Source organism: Pseudonaja textilis, chromosome 4 (assembly GCF_049901715.1).
Source record: "Pseudonaja textilis isolate UNSWEBS1 chromosome 4, rPseTex1.2, whole genome shotgun sequence".
NCBI classification, from domain to species: Eukaryota; Metazoa; Chordata; class Lepidosauria; order Squamata; family Elapidae; genus Pseudonaja; species Pseudonaja textilis.
Genome location: NC_141993.1, coordinates 18990032 through 19010468, shown reverse-complemented (window position 1 = coordinate 19010468; position 20437 = coordinate 18990032). Strand labels below are relative to the sequence as shown.

At 42.9% G+C, this 20437-nt stretch overlaps 1 protein-coding gene across 1 annotated transcript; it reads right to left on the bottom strand.

Annotated features, from left to right (window-relative positions):
• Window positions 1-3247: 3247 nt before the first annotated feature.
• On the bottom strand, window positions 3248-6203 carry DDIT4 (DNA damage inducible transcript 4). The gene is made up of 3 exons (XM_026713525.2): window positions 6023-6203; window positions 5611-5887; window positions 3248-4707 (listed from the first exon to the last, which is right to left on the bottom strand). The coding sequence occupies exons 2-3, from the start codon at window positions 5792-5794 to the stop codon at window positions 4214-4216; spliced, it is 678 nt and encodes a 225-aa protein (XP_026569310.1). The 5' UTR covers window positions 5795-5887; window positions 6023-6203; the 3' UTR covers window positions 3248-4213.
• Window positions 6204-20437: the final 14234 nt, after the last annotated feature.

Below are 20437 nucleotides of genomic sequence, written 5' to 3'. Positions count from 1 at the left end.
GCCAGCCTGAGAATTGAAGTCCACAAGTCTTAAAGTTGTCACGATTGGACATCCCTGGTCAAACTGGATAAAATATGGGTGTGATTTGTTTATGAAATGGCTACTTAAAGGCGACCACTGTAATCTGATAATTCAAAGAATGCTTTTATTGTTCCCTTATAAAAATGGAGAGGTAGCAAGAGTGAATATAAAAACTACAGGGGATTACTTTGCAAAGTGCACCTGAGAACATTTGGCAGAATCTTGATTGAAACAAACTTATAATATGAGCAACATTTGAGGAAGGCAAGCCAATGAACCTCCAACAATTTTTTGCTCTTTTGTAGACCATGGAGAAATGTATAAATGTGAGTAAGATAGTACATGGTGTTTTCTGATTCAGAGAAAGTATATGAAGAAGTAAAGAGGCTTGAGTTATGGAATATTTTGTAGGAATATGAAAATTAGCTGCTGTGTGCAATAAAAATGGTATAGTGAAAGATTCAGGACTGAGCAGGGAGTAAATCTAGGGAAAGTGATCTCTTGGATGTTTAATACATTTATAGATAAATTATCACGAGTATTGGTGGTGACAGAAGGAGTGTGTTTGGTTGGGAAGATAAATCTTGCTTTGTTTGCAGAACATTTGTGTTGCTGTATAGAATCTGAATTACTTGCAGCAAACATTCAATTGTACAATGCAACCAGGAATATGGTTCTGAACAATAATTAAAGAGTAGAATAACCAAGTTTGACAGGGGAAAGAGAGTTAATCAGTGGTGGGATTCAAAAAATTTTACTACCTTTCTGTGGTCATGGCTTGGTGGGCGTGGCAGGGGAAGGATACTGTAGAATCTCCAGTCAGAGATGGTATTTGCTGGTTCTTGGAACTACTCAAAATTTCTACTACCGGATCTCCAGAACTGGTCAGAACCTGCTGAATACTACCTCTGGAGTTAATGTGTAAAAGTTATACATAAGTAATACTTGGTGCTCTCTGGATTGTTTTTTTTTTCAAATTTTTTTATTACTGGTTCTGTGGGCATGGCTTGGTGGGCGTGATGTAGCTTGGTGGGCATGGCACGGGAAGGATACTGTAAAATCCCCATTCCCTCCCCACCCCACTAGCCTGCTTTGCAGCTCCGTTCTCCTGTGTAGGGCAACAAAAGAAGACCCAGCCGATTAGCTAGGCCTCAGGAGGCGGAGAATAGATGGGGGCAGGGCCAGTCAGAAGTGGTATTTGCTGGTTCTCCGAACTACTCAAAATTTCCGCTACTGGTTCTCCAGAACTGGTCAGAACCTGCTGAATACCACCTCTGGTTTTCTTGCAGATGTTTCCTCCCTGATGGTGTTACCTAGTTGGGTTATTAAACATCCTCAAGAAAACAATCCAGCTCTCTTCAACTCAAATATTCTCCTTTTCATAAGGATGGTTAGGGATGAAACAAGTTCCTTATAAAGTATTTTTCCATTTCTGTGATGGAAATGGAAAAAAAGTGTTGATTTATGGATTTAATGATTGAAAAGGGACTAAATAGGGGCCTGAAGGATTTTTTTTGTAGTTTTAAAGAGGAAGGTGGAACAATGAGTTTGTTTACAACTGTTGAAAAGAAGATCTGAAGTTGCTTTCTTTTTGCTGATCTGTGTTTTTCATTCCCCCCCCTTTTTTTCCATCGTTCTTCAAGCTATTTCCCACTTTTCCTTATTTCTTTTCTCTTTGCCTTATATTCTTTCTTTACATTTATTATGTATGTAAAAAGTTTTAATAAAAATTACAAAGATGATCTTTTGTGCCTTGGCAGAATGTTTTCTAAAAAGGAGAAAATGGATGACGAAACATTTAAGGTGAGCAAATGCCGGTTACAAGTAAAGGAAGAGCAGATCCAGATAACAGGAAACACTTATGGCTAATAGACTAGCAGAGTCAGAAGAGACCTTGGAAGTCTCATCTAGTCCAGCCCTCTGCTTAAGCAGGCCATATACCATTTCCAATGGCTGTCCAATCTCGTCTTAAAAACTTCCAGTGACGGAGCGTCCATAACTTATGGAGGCAGACTTTCCCACTGATTTCCTGTCAAGAAATTTCTCCTTAGTTCTAGGTTGTTCAATAGAGCCGATGAATCAAGAAAGACTCAAGAGAAGTGATGGAGGGAGAGGGTTGAGATCTTGCCTGCTCACACACACCTACACACAAACACAAAAGCAGAGACCTGCTGCCAACTATGATGCCAAACCAAACACACGTTCTGGTAATTTTGTCATTCCACCCATCCCAATAAGACACCTATGTTGAGAACTTTAAAGAAGCAGGATGCAAGGTATGAATTGGTAGAGGAATGCATGGGGGAAAAAAAGATTGTTTGCAAGGATAGGCATGGATTGATTTAATGTTAGTGTTTCAATTGTTTTATACTTATTTTATTTTTTTTCTATTACCAATTGCAATAACATTGCTTACTTCAATAGTGTGATTGGTTTATATAAAGAAAATGTCACCCAATACTATTTTTGTATTGTGCTACTGGTTAACATGATCCTTGTTTTCAGACGTGGATAATTTTGAAGGTATGCATTATCCATGGAAATTGAGGAATTCCCATCAAACTCAGGGGAGTGACTAGGTGCTTTGAACCAATTTAGAATCCCAGCTCTATTCTCCATTGTGATTAATGTCTTCCCCAGGAAGACCACCTAAGGTTGAAGTCTGCGTTGTGTGTAATAGGTCTCATTGCTCATTTCTGGAATATTTTGTAAGCCAAAAAAAAATTTTTTTTTTAAAGTAAGTTTCCTGGAGTGATGCCAACATGGAAATGTGACGAACAGCCAAACATATTTCAGTCCAAGGTTCTAGACTTTAACTCCAGTCAAGTGGTTTTTGGCAACCTCCTCCAGAACAAGCACGATTGGAAGGAAAGGGGAAATACCTTATCTTACGTGGTTTCCACAGGGAGTTTGGGAACTGAAATTTAGTCCCATTGAGCAGAAAAATTGTGTGTTTTCTTAGTGATCTGAAACTTAATCACATCAGCTTCTATTGCCTAGATCTCATGGGAGTGCATCATATAAGTTAGGAAGGAAAAAACAATAGCCAATGGCTTAATAGTGTTATATGGCCTCCATTTTTTAGTGCCAGCTTCTATTATGGTGAACATGGAAAGAAACCAGCATATGGAGCTCCTTTAAGCTGGGCAAGATCCTCTCACTTGGCAGTTCCCTTCCCTCCCCAACTGCTTATAAATTAGCCAATAAAAACAAGAACAGACGCAAGTTATTACAAAAACCATCTTTATCATCAGGAAAGTAAAAAACCAAGTTGCATAGAAATTCTTCAAAACCTTGAACATCAAGTGTATTTCACGTGAAACAGTAACCAATGGAAGCACCAGAGACCGCCTGCGAGGGGTCCTGCCCCCATCGCAGCTTCTTAGCATTAAGACATAACACACCCCACGGATTTCTAAGCATGGACAGGGCCCAGCCCACTGCTGCCCTACCCCTCCCACTGGTCTCATTCACAAAAAAAGAAAGGGAGTTGCACAGTGGTGCTCAGTGGATTTAAACCCCCCCTCCCCCCCCCAATTCAGCCAGAACTGTATATTTAGCTGCCTCATTTTAGCTGCCCGAGTGTCAGTAGTGGAACGGCTTCACATTCATCTTGTATTCATGTTACACATGCTTGGTCCTTTTAGACCTGAACACTTATTAACACACCCCGCAACTTTTCACCAGACATCCATTGATTACTATCTACTTTTTTTCTTCCCATTTTTTTTTTAGCTTAACGCGGAAAAAAAGGCAACCTTCATCTATCTTTAGCGGCAGCCCCGCTGCTGTAAAGTTATCAGCTGTCAGGAAAAAAAAATACTGCTAAATCAGTAAGGGAAAGTCATCCCATTGGCAGACGAGGACTTTTTAAAGCTAGCATAGTGTAATCCAGGCCTACTACATAGGAGTGAGCTTTGTTGCTGGTCAGAATTAAGTAGCACAGTGCTTGTTCTTACAAGTCAAATGTTGCCTTCTGCCTTCTCTGCGGACTATCTCCCGCTGTTGCTGCAAATCAAACTTCCATCTAATCTAACCTACTGTGGCTTCAGAGGGATAACCACTTCTTGAAAAATCAGCTTATGTTCCATAGCCCTTTTAAGTAACATACCTCCCCCACTTTGGGGTGGGAATGGCCCCAACGTAATGAGTAAATGCTCAGTTGGTTCAACCAAAGAGGAAGAGGCTACTTTCAACATTCCTCTATGAGCAATTGTTCAGAACTATACAACTTCTTTTTGATGACCCTAAAGCCGGTGCTGAGCTTCAGGGACTGACTGAAGCCCGGCGAGAAAGCAGAACCGGAGCTAAAAAGTCCTTGGATTTTCGGCCACAGGCGGGAATCCAGTCTCAGCACAAGCATCAGCTGGAAAGTAGGCACCAGGCTGGGGTCCACAGCTATCTGCTCCACGCTGTGGCACACCTTCCCTTGTTCCACGCACAGGTCGATGAGGGCTCCCCTCAAGCCACAGGGCTCTCGGTAAGCCAGGTGAAGCAGCTCCTTGCTCACTTGGGTGACCAGCTCGTTGGGCATGCAGAGGTGGGAGGGACGGTTGGAGTAGAGCTTGGCTTTGTTCAGGGTGACCTGGATGAGCTTCATGAGGTTGGCGCACAAGAGCTCATCCTCAGGATCGTTCAGCAAATCGAAGTCGGGCAAGGAGACCTCATCCAGGTATTCCTGGGCGTCTGGAAAACCCAATCAAAGCAGCCCGTGATGTACAGGCAAAGAAAAAGGAAAAAACACTCCCTTCTCCCCCCTCCAACAAAGAGAATGCAACTCCCAATAAGTGCAAGACCAGCACCAACCCACCCCAGGGATCCTCTTGTTTCAGCTGAAGTTTAAAAGAGATCTCTCCAAAAGCCAGACAGCAGAAAGCCTAAAAGGTGAAGGCGCCTCGGGATCTGCCTTCCTCATGAAGACTCTCCAAAACTGTAGCGCTACAGCCATGACTATCCAGGCTTACCAAGTGATCCTTTGTTTGTGCTAACTTTTGGGGAGGGCTAGAGAAACCATCGATTAAGGTTTGTTTCCAACTTACCGTGGACACCCACAACTCACAGCCAAAGGTCCCCATTCACTGCATTTACTTGTATTTGCGTTGTGTGTAGCAATTAGGACACTCGCTCATCCTCTTTCTCCCTCACCTCCTCCTCCCATTTTTTTCCTCTGATCCCTGATTTCTCTATTATCATTATCGTCATTATTTTATGCTTAAAATTCAAGGTTCTTCAAACTTGGCAGGTTTAAGACTCGTGGACTTCAACTCCCAGAATTCCTCAAGCTAACCTGACTGGAGGAGGAATTCTGGGAGTTGAAGTCCACAAATCTTAAAGTGGGCCAAGTTTGGACACTTCTCCTTAGTCCCTTCTAAAGGGCGGGTGGGACTACAACTCCCATAGTGCTGAGTGAACAAAAGTTGGGTTTCGGATCGGTGGGAATCAAAAAAAAACAAAACTCAATATGTTTCCAAAGCTATCTCTCTCTTAACTTCAACCTATTCGTCCAGCACGATGGGCATTGTAGTCCCAAGCTTCCCCTACCGGGAAAGCCGCTCTATATAGAAAGGACGCGCCAGCCGCGCCTCTCACCTCCTCCTTCGGAGCTCAAACTGCTGTCCAGGGACTCGCAGTCGGAGTTCTCCAGCCTGGCGGTCCGGCCGCTTGCCGCTTCTTGGTAGGCGCTCTTCTCCCAGGCAAAGGCAGGCGGCGCCGGGTTCTCTCTAAGCTCCGGAATGGGAGGCAGCGAAGGGAAGCCGTCCCAAGACACCGGCATCTTCTTCTTCTTTTTCTTCCTCCTCGACGGAGCGCCGCCGGGCTTGCAGGTTGGAGGAGAAGGAGGCTGGAATCGGCGGCCGGAGAAACGACTCTGGAAGAAGAGGAGAAGAAAGGACCATTAACTTCCACCGAGTCACCTCCTGCAGCGGCGGGGCAGGAACACCAGAGACCAGCGCTCGCCTCTCTCTCTCTCTCTTCCCGCCCCCTGCCCCAAAGAGGTGCTTACCAGCTTGCGGGACGCCCCAACCCCGCAAGCTTCTCGGAGCTAGCGGCAGAAAGCCTTGAACCGCCCCACGGCGTCTTAAAACAACAAAAGGCTCCACGAGCCAAAGCTCCGCGTCTCTCCTTTCCGCCTACCGCTTCTCTTCTCCCACCCAGCCACCCCTTTGCCCTTTTCTTGGCACTGCGCTCCCAGCCCCCCGGTTCCGCCTTTAAATAGTCAGGTCAAGGGGGAAGCCCCGCCCTTTGCCCACGCTCACCCCTTTCTGCTCGTCTCTGACTGGCCGGCCGGGAGGACGGGCTGAGCCAATGGCGGGCGACTGCACGTTCGCAACGTTCTCTCCTGCCCGGTGACAGCAGAGCGGGACACGCCTCTTTTTCGTGCCGGACGGGTGTTGGGGGGGGGGTGTATGTGAGGCAGAGCGTACGGGAGGGGAGGGGAGGGGGAGGTCCGGGGACTGGGGAACAATAGGAAGGGGGGGGCAGGGAGGGAGGGTTGCTCTGTTTCCCTCCCCCCCTCCGCCCGTTGGTTTGAACCCTCTTCTCCGGGAGGCTAGAAAACCCGAGTTTTCCTGCTTTTCTGAACGCAACCCTTGCTTTCCATGCCAAGCAGCGTGGAACTTAGCTGGGACTTCGCAGTGAGACGCGGACAACCCCCCCTCCCCCCTCAAGTCGGCCAGGGGAGGCCGGCTCGTTCCCCGCTTTCTGTGCATGCCTCCCATTCAGGCTAATTGATGGAGCCAAGATTGTGGGGCTTGGCGAGCAGATCCCGGGGAAATCCAGCCCAGCCAAAACCGAGCTGTAGGTTTACTCTTTATTTATTTATTTTTATTTTTTGCAAAGTTATCAGGGCTGTAAAACTTAAAATTTACGGGGTATGTATGGCTCCTCTGAAAAACAAGCTTGGCAACTTTAAGACTTGTGGACTTCAACTCCCAAGCCAGCATAACATAGCTGGTGGTCATAAGTATGAAAAATTGTCTTAAAAGGCCCTTTTTTCAGTGCCTTTGTAATTTCAAATGGTCACTAAATGAAGTTTGTGGACCCCTGAGGGTCTTTCCCAGAAGTGGTATTCAGCAGGTTCTGACCAGTTTGGAGAACCGGTAGTGGAAATTTTGAATAGTTCGGAGAACCAGCAAATACCATCTCTGACTGCCCCCCCACCCCCATCTATTCTCTGCCACCTGAGTCCCAGCTGATCGGCTGGGTCTTCTTTTGTTGCCCTGCACAGGAGAACTGAGCTGGAAAGCAGGTTATGGGGTGGGGGAGGGAATGGGGATTTTGCAGTAACCTTCCCCCAGGAGTGGGGTGGAAATGGAGATTTTGCAGTATCCTTACCCTGCCACACCCATCAAGTCACACTCGCTAAGCCACGTCCATAGAACTGATAGTAAAAAATTTGGAATCCCACCACTGGTCCGTTTCCTTTCCTTTCAATGGATCTTAATACGGGCTAAGCCAAGATTTTTGGGAGAAGGCAATAATGGGCTCAAGGGAGTTGATGCTCAAGCCAGCACCATTCTTAGATACGAAATCTAATATACAGGCTTCTTATTATATAGGCTTCATGGGTCGGAGACAAGCCCAGGTCTTTTGGTTCAAAGAGTGAACCGATCTGGGATGCATTCAGAAGCCACGACTATCCAGGCTTACCAAGTGATCCTTTGTTTGTGCTAATCTTTTTTTTGAGGGGGGGGAGTTGGGGTGAGTAGAGAAACCCTAAATCAATTAGGGTTTGTTTCCAACTTCCCGTGGATGCCCACGATTCACAGCCAAATGTCCCCACTCACTGCGTGTTGTGTGTAGTGATTAGACACGCACTCACCCTCTTTCTGCCCCTCCCCCTCCTCCGATTTTTTCCTCTGATCCTGGATTTCTCAAATATTATTATTTTATGCTTAAAATTCAAGGGTCTTCAAACTTGGCAAGTTGAAAACTTGTGGATTTCAACTCCCAGAATTCCTCAGGCTAACATGACTGGAGGAGGAATTCTGGGAGTTGAAATCCACAAGTCTTAAAAAGTTGCCAAGTTTGAAGACCCTTGAGTTAAATTGTATCAAAGTTGCCCTTAAGCGGAGCCCGAGCATTGCATTTGTCCAAAATAAATAAATAAATAAATAAAAAAGACTTTAAAAATAAAAGGCATGCCTGAAAAGATCCAGCATCCGCAGAAGGGCTCAATCTAGTTCCAATGGTTTGCTTTTGCCCATAATCGGCTCCCAGTTCCCTTTCCCGGACAGGCCCCAATGTCATAGAAGCGTGTGTCCGTCACCCCAACCAGGATCCAGGCTGTGGGATGGATTGAACAGACAGATAATCCGAGTTGGAAGGGACCTTGTAGGTCATCTAGTCCAACCCCCACCCAAGCAGGAGACCCTACACCATTTCTGACAAATGCCAGTCCAATCTCTTCTTGAAGGTCTCAAGTGATGGCGCTCCCGCAACTTCCGAGGGCAACTTCTGTTCCATTGGTTGATTGTTCTGTCAGAAAGTTTCTCCTTGCTTCTAGGTTAAATCTCTCCTTGCTCAGTTTCCATCCATTATTCCTTGTCTGGCCTACAGGAGCTTTAGAAAATAGCTTAACCCCTTCCTCTCTGTGGCAGCCCCTCAAATATTGGAAGACCGCTATCCTGTCTCCCCTGGTCCTTCTCTTCACTAGACTAGCCAAGCCCAGTTCCTGCAACCGTTCATTGTATGTTTTAGCCTCCAGTCCCCTAATCATCCTGGTTGCTCTTCTCTGCACTTTTTCTACAGTCTCAAATATCTTTTTTATAATGTGGTGACCAAAACTGGATGCAGTACTCTAGATGTGGTCTTACTAAGGCTTTATAGAATGGTATTAGTACTTCCCTTGATCTTGACTGTATCCCTCTGTTAATACAATTTAGGATTGCATTAGCTTTTTTGGCTGCTGCTGTACACTACTGGCTCATATTTAGCTGGTTGTCCACTAAGACTCCAAGATCCCTCTCACAGTCACTGCTATTGAGCCTGGTTTCACCCAGTCTGTAGGTGTACTTTTGGTTTTTCTTGCCTAAGTGTAGGAAAAGTGTACTTTCTCTACATTGAATTTCATTTCACAGTGAGAATGGGCCAGGCGCGTTCCCACAACCCTTGGTGGGGCTGGCTGTTCCCTGGGAGAAGGTGCGGGGGGCGGGGGGATCGTGGCACGAATGCTCACGGGACTTTTATCTCTGCCGCTTGGCGGGTCGGGGGATTTTGCAGGACCAGGTTTTTCAGCAGAGGCGGGGATTCCCGCCGGGTCCTAGCGCCTCCCGGGCTCCCAAGCCTTACTGTTCGTGTACTGTAAGCGATCGCGAAGGTTGCATCAGGATCGGCGAGTGAGGAAACGGGCGGCCGGGCTGGAGGAGGGGGGAAACAAGGAAGCTTCCGCCGCACGTTGCAAGAAAAGAAGTCGTTTCATCAGAAAAAAAAAAGAAGAAGAAGAAGAAGGAGGAGGAAGTTGTCTATAAGCTAGATTACCTTCTGAAAGGTTTAAAGTTATAAAAGTCTGATTCATGGCTTGCTTTTCTGGAAATTAGCTTCCAGAAACCGTAACTCTGCGTCATTCTCCTCTCGGTAAGGGTAGGTAGCTGAGTCGGAATAAGAGGGGAAAGACCACTTAAAACACCAGCTATAACTCAGGGTTGCTTAGGGGCCTTCAAACTTGACAGCTTTAAAGACTTGTGGACTTCAGCTCCCAGAATTCTTCCTCCAGTAATAGTTAGCTCAGGAATTCTGGGAGTTGAAGTCCACAAGTCTTAAACTTTTAAGTTTGAAGACCCTTGGCTTAGGCAATTTTATACCTGGAGAGTAGGTAGGTAAGCAGGCAGTTAAGAAAGAGGGAGAGAGAGAGAAAGAGGAAGGAAGGAAGAAGGAAAAAAAGAAAAAGAAACGAAGTTGGAAGTTAAAAGCCCTTTGATATGATCTCCCTCCCCCTTTTCTCAGCCTCCAAGCTATTTGGTCGATCTTGGCCAGATAAAATGATGGAACAGGGAAATACATTGCTTTGGGGGTGGGTGGGTTTCCCCCTATAGATCAGCTATTAACTATATAATTAGCCCATCTTGACACATCATTTTTTACCTCAAGAACACATTAAAAACTTTAATACCCTTACATGCCTGAAGAAAGAAAGGAAAATTAGAGCTCTTAAATTTTACACGCTGTAGCCAGGCATTTTCCTTGTAGATCTTTGGTTAAGTTAAAATATTTTTATCCCATCATACCTGCACAGTGACTGCAAAATACACAGAAGAAGAGAAATATCAGAGTTCCTTTTTTTAAAAAAAATTCTGTGTGTTTCAATTGAAAGTGGCCAAATTTTGTTTGGCCAAATTAGGTTACCAGCCTCTTTCCCAAGCTTAGCCCATTTCCTGTTGTCTGCACAGATTTCTTCATTTCCCACTGGGACAGGCATGCTGTCTCAGGCGTTTAACAAACTTTTCCCTTGGGAATACCAGGGGAACTCCCAATTTCCCATTTTCCTACCTCTTGACATATGTGTCCCAGACTGTTTTGGGTGCAACCTGCCGCAACTGAGGAAAATAATAAAATAACAGAACAACAGAATTGGAAGGAAACTGGGAGGTCTTCTAATCCAATCACCTGCACAAGCAGGAAACTGTATACCATTTCAGACAAGTGGCTGTCCAGCCTCCGCTTGAAAACCTCCAGTGATGGAGCACCCACAAGTTCTGAAGGCAAAGCTGTTCCACTGGTTAATTATCCTAATTGTCACTGAAATTTCTCCTTAGGTCTAGTTTGATTCTCTCCTTGATTAATTTGCATCCATTACTTCTTGTCCTGCCTTCTGGTGCTTCAGTAAATAGACTGATCCCCTCTTCTTTGTGTCATCCCTTCAAATATTGGAACGCTGCTATCATGTCATCCATGGTCTTTCTTTTCACTAGACCAAACCTACCCAATTCCTGCAACCATTCTTCATACGTTTTAGCCTCCAGCCCCCTACTCGTCTTTGTTGCTCTTCTCTGCACTCTTTCTAAAATGTCAACATAAATTGGTACTAACACTTCACATGATTTTCTTGCCTAAGCATTAAACTTTAATTTTTCTCACCATTGAATTTCATTTTGTTAGATATGGCCTGGTGTTCAAGTCTCTTCTGGATCTGTCAGTCTGTCTTCTGGGGTTTGGGCTATTTCTTCCAGCTTGGTGTCATCCGTAAATTTGATGAGTTTCCCTTCTGTTCTCTCATCTAAATCATTTATGAAGATATTGAACAATACTGAGCCCAAGATAGAACCTTGGGATATCCCACTACTTACATCCCCCCATGTAGATATACTATTTCCATTAAGGGCTACACATTGATGTGGTTTGTCAGCCAGTTATGAATCCATCTGGTGGTGATGCTGTCCCACATTTTCCTAACTTATTAAGAAGTGGTTGTGGTCTACTTTGACATGCCCAGGGTCCAAATCTGTTTTCTTGAAAGGACGTGATACCATGAATTAAATCACCATTATTTTGAGGCACGAAATACAGAAGTGGTATTCAGCAGGTTCTGACAGGTAGTTTGGCAGGTAGTGCAAATTTTGAGTAGTTTGGAAAACCAGCAAATCCCACCTCCGACTGGCCCCGCCCCCAATCTATTCTCTGCCTCCCGAGTCCCAGTTGATCGACTGGGTCTTCTTTTGTTGCCTTGCACAGGAGAACAGAACTGGAAAGCAGGTTAGTGGGGTGGGGAGGGAATGAAGATTTTGCAGTATCCTTCCCCCAGGAGTGGGGACGGGGAGGGAATAGAGATTTTGCTGTATCCCTTCCCCTGCCACACCCACCAAGCCACGCCACATCCAGCAAATCACGCCCACAGAACCAGTAGTAAAAAAATTTGAATCCCACCACTGACGAAATAGTAATTGGATTGAACCCTTGAAAGACGAATGAAAGCAAGGGCAACAAACCTCTCTTGAGTAAAGTCTTCCTAAAATATGAAATCATGCCTCTAAATTTAGTTGTGTAGAAAGAAAAAGGAATCCTGAATTAAACTGATTTGAAAACAACCGGAGAGAAGAGCAGACTTGAAGACATTAGTATCTAAAGTAAAGTTGAGATTGATTTGGTCTCCTCTTTTAGCATATTGACTGCTACCTGGTGCAGATGTTATTTAGTTGTGCCTTGTCTTTTTTTGGAAGGGTGGAAGTGGGATGGGGAATATTTTAATCATAAGCCCAAAATGACATTATCATTATAATAGTTAATTGAAGTATTGGATTAATATAGTGGCTGGAACGCTGCCCAAAGTAGATTAGGCCATCTTTAGCATGTGGACTGAGTTAGGATTGTTCTTTTTTTTTTTCACATCCTTTTGCAAGAGGAATCGGGGGGAAATTCCCCTTATTAAAATTATGAACCAGCAAAAGCAGAACTATCCTCAGCTATTTTCTTGTATGTTCTGTCTCAAAGCAAAAGCAAATTACATTACCAGTTTTCACTAACGTGGCCAGAAATTGGCTTGAATTTAAACCTGATGCACATGTCGAAAGTACATTTTAATAATGTGTGAATGTGTCAGGACTGGCTTAATGCTGGGAGAAATCTTCCCAATGCTTCTGTTCCCAGGTAGACAACTAGTTTGAAGTACAAGAGAAATCCAGATCACTATAATTAAAATGTCTACACTTTACAATAATGTCACTAACTCAGCATTCATATTGTGTTGTGTGAGAGTTCAGAACATTTGACCTGTAATCTTAACTTCACTAATCCCTACGAGAACCCTGCAAGGTATCTCGGTATTATGTTTCTCACACTGTAGATAGAAGGAGAAACACACTGAGGTGCAGGTTCAGCTCATAAGTAACCCAGAGGCCTTTGTAGATCTGGGACTTTTCCAGGGTGATAATCCCAAGTAATTAATTCTATAGCTGCTCTTCCAGGCAAATCCCAAATGGCTGGCTTTCCCAGCAGTAGCAATTTTATATATAATTAGCTGAAGATTACTTATTCTCTGTCCTGATGTTCCAACTGTTCTAAAACAACAATGATCAGGCATCATTTCTAATGGTAAGTTTTTTGGCTGGTTCATTTAAAGTTAGGTTTTCAAATGCTTTTCCCCCCTTGTTTTAAAATTATGGCAATAATGAAAGTCTAGATTGATGCTCAATAATCAACCTGAGTCCCAGACTATTTATAACTATTTATAATTTTCTTCATGATCCAGAAACAAGCCATCTTCCTAATTTCTATTATTGTCCTGAGTGTTTCTCACCTACCACCACCACTGGAAAAAAACCCTGGGATTAGTCTATCAAAATAATAATCAGTATAACTGATTTATAGAGTGCATACATTCCATTCACAATCGAATTACATTTAAAATGTCCATATTAAAAAACAAAATTACAGGTAGTCCTCAACATACAACCACAATTGAGCCCAACATTTATGTTGTTAAGTGAGACATTTGTTAGATGAGTTTGCCCCATTTTACAATCAGTATAACTGCAATGGTCATAAACGTGAAAAGTGGTCATAAGTCATTTTTTTTCAGTGATGTAACTTTGAACAGTCACTAAACACACTGTTAGAAGTTGAGGCCTACCTCTGCTATGACTCTGTCTGTCTGTCTTTTGAGGTTTCTCAACCACCATAATTTGACACTGCATATTTCAACTCCCAGAATTCCCCCAGCTTCAAGTTGCGGAAGTGGAGAAATGTGGAGTTAAGGTAAAGAAAATTACCAAACAATAAGGCCATGTTCCTGGGGTCATCTCAGTACTAAGGAAACTACAATTGTAGTGGGAAAACTGTGAACCTAATGCAAAGTAGAGAATTGTGTGCTCTAATTCAAACTCAGGAAGGTGAGTGGGTGAGAATTATTATAGATCACGGGTCTCCAATCTTGGCACCTTTAAGCCTGGCTGGGGAATTCTGGGAGGCTTAAAGTTGCCAAGGGTGGAGATAGTAAATAGCACAGAAGCTGTGATGACCTGGGGCATGGCACAAAAGCAACAAAGCCACAAAAATAGGTAAAGTCCCTTTAATACCTCCAACTTGGTTCTCAGTGTCCAGTTATCCTTGGCTGGAGATCAAACTTCCAAAAACACTCTACAAAGGGAAGAAATGCAGTCCGATCCCAAAGTACAGATAAATTAGAAATAAAAAACCAACACAAACTACACTGAAGTAATTAACACGACAGGCCAGGATAATAAATTGCAGACTTCCAAATGATAACAAAGCACACACAGTTGGGAGGACCTCAACACCCAGATAAGCCTCGACCAAGATAATGCACGCTTTGCTTCCAGCAAGGTGCTGTGTGCAAACACCCTTCTTATATCCTGTTCTCCCAGCTGCAACTAATGAAAAGGATCAGGGCCTTTTCCTCTCCCGTAAGCCACATTGCTCCCTTCTCCGTTCCTGCATGCCCTAAGATGAAGAGAGGGTGGCCCTGGGTCTTCCTCTGAATGCCCAGCCAGTCTCTGCCCTTCTCCCATTTCTTCCACAGCCACCGGAGCCCACTCCCTGTCAATTCCTCAATCTCCCCTCAGAATCAGACTCCAACTGGGGCATGACAGAAGCTCAGTCTAGGTACTGGATACTTAAAAGACAACTTAGCATGTCCCTTTTCTCTGAGTCAAAGTTTGTTTCTTTGACCAGAACTCTTCAAAAATGCTTCCATTTAAAATTCTGCCATTGAAATCCTACTGCCTGTTCTTTTATATTACTGCAAAAAGTCATTAGCATGCATTATTCATGAAACAACTTGACAAGAATGAAAAGTGGAAGAGCCAAGGGCTTTTCTTAACGTAAAGGTGAAGATTTTACTCTGTTCTTTGCTGTCACCACTAGTGCCCGAGGTGGGCGAAAAGGCCTCCCAGGTACCCTTTGAGCTGTGGCACAGCCTTTCCGCTTTTATTTGGCCTTGTTGATTCCAAAAGGTGAGTCCTTTGCAACATTAAAAATTTCATGAAATTCTTCAGGAAATAAATGAAAACCACACCAAGCTGTTTCCCCAGTATTCTTTCAACACACACAGTTGTTAGCATCATTATTCCAGGCTAAAGGATTATGGTGGAGAACTGGAGTGGGAGGGACGATTAATCATTGGAATGGCTTGCCTTTAGAAATTGTGGGTGCTCCAAACACTGGAGGCTTTTAAGAAGAGATTGGAAGCCATTTCTCTGAAATAGCAATAGCACTTAGACTTATATACAGCTTCAGAGTGCTTTATAGCCCTCTCTAAGCAGTTTACAAAGTCAGCGTATTGTCCCCAACAATTTGGATCCTCATTTTAACCAACCTCAGAAGAATGGAAGGCTGACTTAACCTTGAGCTTAGTGAGATTCGAACTGCCAAATTGCAGGCAGCTGGCAGTCAGCAGAAGCAGCCTGCAGTACTGCACTCTAACCACTGTGCCACCATGGCTCATAATGGTATAAGCTCTCCTGCTTGAGCAGGGGTTGGACTAGAAGGCCTCTTCTGACTCTATTATTCTATTTCAGTGAACTCCAAACTTGGTAACTTCGAGACTTATGGACTTCAACTCCCAGAATTCTTCAGTCAGCCACAAAGTACACAAGACTTAAAAGTTGCCAAGTTTGGAGACTCCTATTAAGTATCAACAAATGGAAGGTGAGGTAGATTTAGTAAATCAATCTTATGTTATTGAAATCTGTGAAAGAAATCATTTAAAAAAATATCTCTCTATATATAAAGTTTTCAGGCAGAACACTAAATTTTGGAGAAAATCTTAGAAAGTTTGGTTTAAGCATCTTCCTCAACAAACTTTAAGGTTTGGATTTTTGTTTTTTGTTTTTGTGCTTTTTTTTCTGCATTGGCTTCCAAACAACCTCTGCTGTAATTTGAATTGGCTGGAAACTTTTATAGGGATTATGAGTGCAGTCAAGGCATATTCAGCAGTAAATCAAACAGAGGCTCAGATAGTTAAGAGCTGCATTAACAAAGAGAAGCTATCCTTTACCAAAGGCTGGACACCTTTCTAAAGTAGGGACGTTCATAAAACCAAATTATGCTTGGGGTCTCTTACATAATTCTCTCTTGAATTATTATTGTATTTCTAGATTATTGTATTTCTAGGTCATTCAGTATGGACTTTAGGTACAATAATACTGTAAACTTTTCGTTTAAATTGATTGCAGCCTGTTTTAATCTGGCAACCGCCAGAAGCTCTGGTGGCACAGTGGTTAGAATGAAGTATTGCTGGTTAACTCAGCCCACAGTCTGGAGTTTGATCCTGATGGGCTCGAGATTGACTTAGTTTTCCATCCTTTCAAGGTTGGTAAAATGAGGACCCATTTTTGGGGGGTGGGGGGGACATGCTGATAGTGTAAAACCTCCCATCTCTGGGCAGCATATCTGGAAAATACTAGATTGAGGTGGCAGATTTACATAATATTTAAACATGTATCCTAAGAATTATGAAGTCTGACATTCTCAAAATTATTTGGTAGTTCTTATTAATCAGTCAGTAATCAGAATTTTTTAAAGATGAGAAGCCATTGCAACACTAGAAATGCGCCTTAACCTAAAACTCTATAGAAGATAGGGGGAAATAATACTATAAAATATTAATAAAGGAAAGAAGGCCTGACTAATTTGCCATTTTTATAGATGTGTAAACACAGTACATGCTGTCACTCGTGCAGCCATGTTTTTTTAACCATGGTTTACAGAGTACAGCACAATTGGCCGGCTTGTACAACATATTAGGTGCAACTACACTTCACAAATGATAATGGCTGAGTTAGCACGTCATGTTAAGCCAAAGCAAACAATTGCATAATTTAGTGCAATAAACGAAGTAGATCTCTTATCTTACTCCCTTGGCTAAGCATAAGTTTATCATCATGAAAGTTGACATATTTTGGACTCCTTCCCTTGGCCTCTCTCTTTTTCCTAAGATGTCTGTCAACTTTCCTAAGAAAATAACAGAGCTCGGTCTAAAATCCATGGAAAATGTGTTGCTTGCAACTTGGGCAGAATAAACCATTATATCTTGCTATGATGCAGGGAGCTGGAAGACACTTGCCTGATTATTATTTTGCTATGCTTCTCATGCCTGCAGGTAATTTGTAGGGAATTCATGTATCATTTGGCCACACTTTTCACAGAACAAGTGATGCACTGCAGCTGACCTCAATTCCAAGCCTGATATTGAAGACAAGAGAAGCAAGCAGCAATACAGGGCAGTCTTGGCTGAAATCCATCTCGACTGATAATAGAGGTGACTTGGAAGCCAGCGACAAAGAGGCAGGGGGCTGAGATAGGCTGGAGATGATTACCAAATGCAGCGGTCAATGGTTTCTTGCCTTGCCTGGATTTTGAGCTTCACCGATGGTATCTAAATTGGTCTATAATTCAGAGAAATGGATGGACTAAACTTGGAGATGCAGGAAGGAAGGACTGATCAGAATCAAGATTGCAACAGGCTAGGGAAGGTTAACTTTTCTTACTCCACCGTGTCCTTATTAAAATCAACAATATATCCCCTATCTTCTTTTTTTTAGAGGGCAAACCAACATATTTGGGGGACCAGTCTTCATGGCTCAGCGGTTAAAGATGATGAGCTTGTCAGCTTGAACCTAGATTCAAGACTTGAGCACCACGCAATACCAATAGCACTTAGATGTATATACCGCTTTACAGCCCTTTCGAAGTGGTTTACAGAGTCAGCATATTGCCCCCAACAATCTGGATCCTCATTTTACCCACCTTGAAGGATGGAAGGCTGAGTCAACCTTGAGCCTGTCAGGATCGAACTGCCAAACTGCTAGCAGCTGGCAGTCAGCAGAAGTAGCCTGCAGTATTGCATTCTAACCACTGCACCACCATGGCTCTATGGAGTGAGCTCCCGTTCTTGTCCCAGCTCCTAGCAGTTCAAAAGTGTGCAAATGTGAGTAGATAAATAGGTACCACTTTGGTGGGAAGTTAACAGTGTTCCCTGCACCTTTGGTGTATAGCCATGCTGGTCACATGACCATGGAAAATTTCTTCAGACAGCGCTGGTTTCCTCGGCCAAGAAACAGAGATGAGCACCACCCCCTGTAGTCAAACACAACCCTTTCTTCATTGGCATCAATAATACAGAACAAAAAGTAAAAAAAATAAATCATCTGCATATCTTGAAATTGACTTTTTTCTCTCTCTTCCTGCTCATGCACCCAAACCAAAACTATTACTTAAAAATGAAAATGGCAGCAATCAGATTCACCCAGTGCTGACACAATGAACTATTGTCCATTTTGATCTACAACTACTAAGAAGATGTTTTACCTTACATTTGGGATCCATGTCAAAGAGTTCAAAGTATTTGTAGATACATACACAAACACACTGTTGGTGTTTCAGATCTCTCATCCAAGTGGATACCAGGAAGATTATTTTATATTGACTTCATTGATGGCTCCTATTTACTGATGCTCCTGGGCAGGGGTGGGATTCAAATTTTTTAACAACGGGTTCTGTGGTCATGGCTTAGTTGGTGGGCGTGGCTTGGTGGTCATGTGACTGGCTGGGCGTGGCCAACTCAACACTCATATCGAGGCACGCATCTCCTTGCCTGGCCTCTCATGACTGTGGGGATGCTGCAACAGTCGTAAGTGTGAAAAATGGTCATAAGTCACTTTTTTCAGTGCCATTGTAACTTTGAATGGTCACTCTACACAAGCAAAGTACCAACAGAGGAGGGCAAAAAACCTCCAGAGAAGTTCCTGAGACAGGAAGTCTAGTCCTGCCAAGAATGTAATAAGAGTTAACGGAGAGGCAGTTTCTGTAAGCAACACCAGAATGTTTCCTTCCTGCCTTCCTAACAGGATTAGGCCAGTAATTTCTCCTAACAACCGGTTCTCCGAACTGCTTAGAATGTTAACAACCGGTTCTAGTGAATAGGTGCGAACTGGTAGAATCCCATTCCTGCTCCTGGGTTCACATCAATGATTTTTCATTTGATCACCTACTTAGTTGTTCCTCAAATCATTGCCTGATGAAACTATGGCAATGGTGGTCATAAGTCTTTGTGTAATGAGACTGACAAAAAACCTAGGTTCGGTGGCACATTTATGCATATGTCTGTATCTCCATAGATCATTATCTTGCAGTTATGGAGTGCCTTTGCATCCTAATGCCTTTACAAACTTTCCTATCCAAAGTGTACACTCTGATAAAAGAGGTGCTAAAAGAGGAGATTGACAAAGTTAAATTTACTAGAGCAGGGGTGGCTGCAGAATTCTGGGAGTTGAAGTCCACAAGTCTTAAAGTTGCCAAATTTGGGGACCCCCCCTGTACTAAAAAAAAATGAAACCCCACTCCAGCATTCCCCCCAAATTGATATTGGAAGTTGAGCCTGCCAGGGGAGAAGGTATCCAAGCAACTAGGATGGAAAAACAGGGAGAGTAGCTCTGCTTTCTGATTTATTCCATGGATGATAAAAGCTGAAGTTTCTTGAAAAGTAAATTTAATATGTAAAGAACACGAATGCACACAGACACGTCTTTGTCATGTGTAAGGCCCTTAATGTATCCCATAGCAAACTCGATGTCAGAGCATAAATATAAAGGTTGAACACGTTCTGATGTTCAGCAAAATAGAATAAACTGGAATAAGTTGCTTCAAATCAGAGGATCGCCAGATCGGCTGAGAATTAGAGAAATTACAGAGAAAAAAAAACACTAGCTATCATTAACAAAAGAGTGTTAAACCACCACCTGGATACAACCCTTAAAAATGTTAGAATAGTTTTAATTCAAGTCCAAAGCAAGCTATCAATATTATAGTGATCTCTGGTCCCGTTCAGATTACTTGTCCAGAGGAGGGCCGAAGTTCTAGAGTGATTTCTAGAGTGATTTACAACTTCATGTCCAAAACATCAAAAAAAGATTAATTAGCACCTGAAATAACAGGAAAATGTGCCATCAATGTGAAAACAAAGAATTCTACAGCTCTTCTAAAAGAAACCCCGCAATGTTAATAGCAAGCACCTTGTACTATTATTTAAAATATGACTTTATATATGGGCATCTCTAGAAAGGACAACATAGTGCTGAAATACAGCTGACTATTTTGTATGCAAAGATGGAGAAATTGCATTCAGTCAGCAAAACCAAGGGCCAGTGTTGATTGCTGCTCCTTGCAAAAAATTTACAAATAAAATAAAACAGAAAACAGGTACAGACATGATATCAAGAAGATATTATGTCACAAGTATTCAGTAGGCTAATAAGACAATGTTTGAAGAACTAAATAACTTTGATTTGATAGAGAGCCTGAATAACTATGAATTGATATTTATGACATTATTAAAAATGAAGCAAAGAGAAATATCTTGAAAAGGTGAAACGAAATGAATCTCTGCTGAAATTACTGAAAATAGTTGCAAAACAAAACAAAACACAGCAAAAGGTAATAAGAGACCAGAGGAAAATCTGCTGAATCC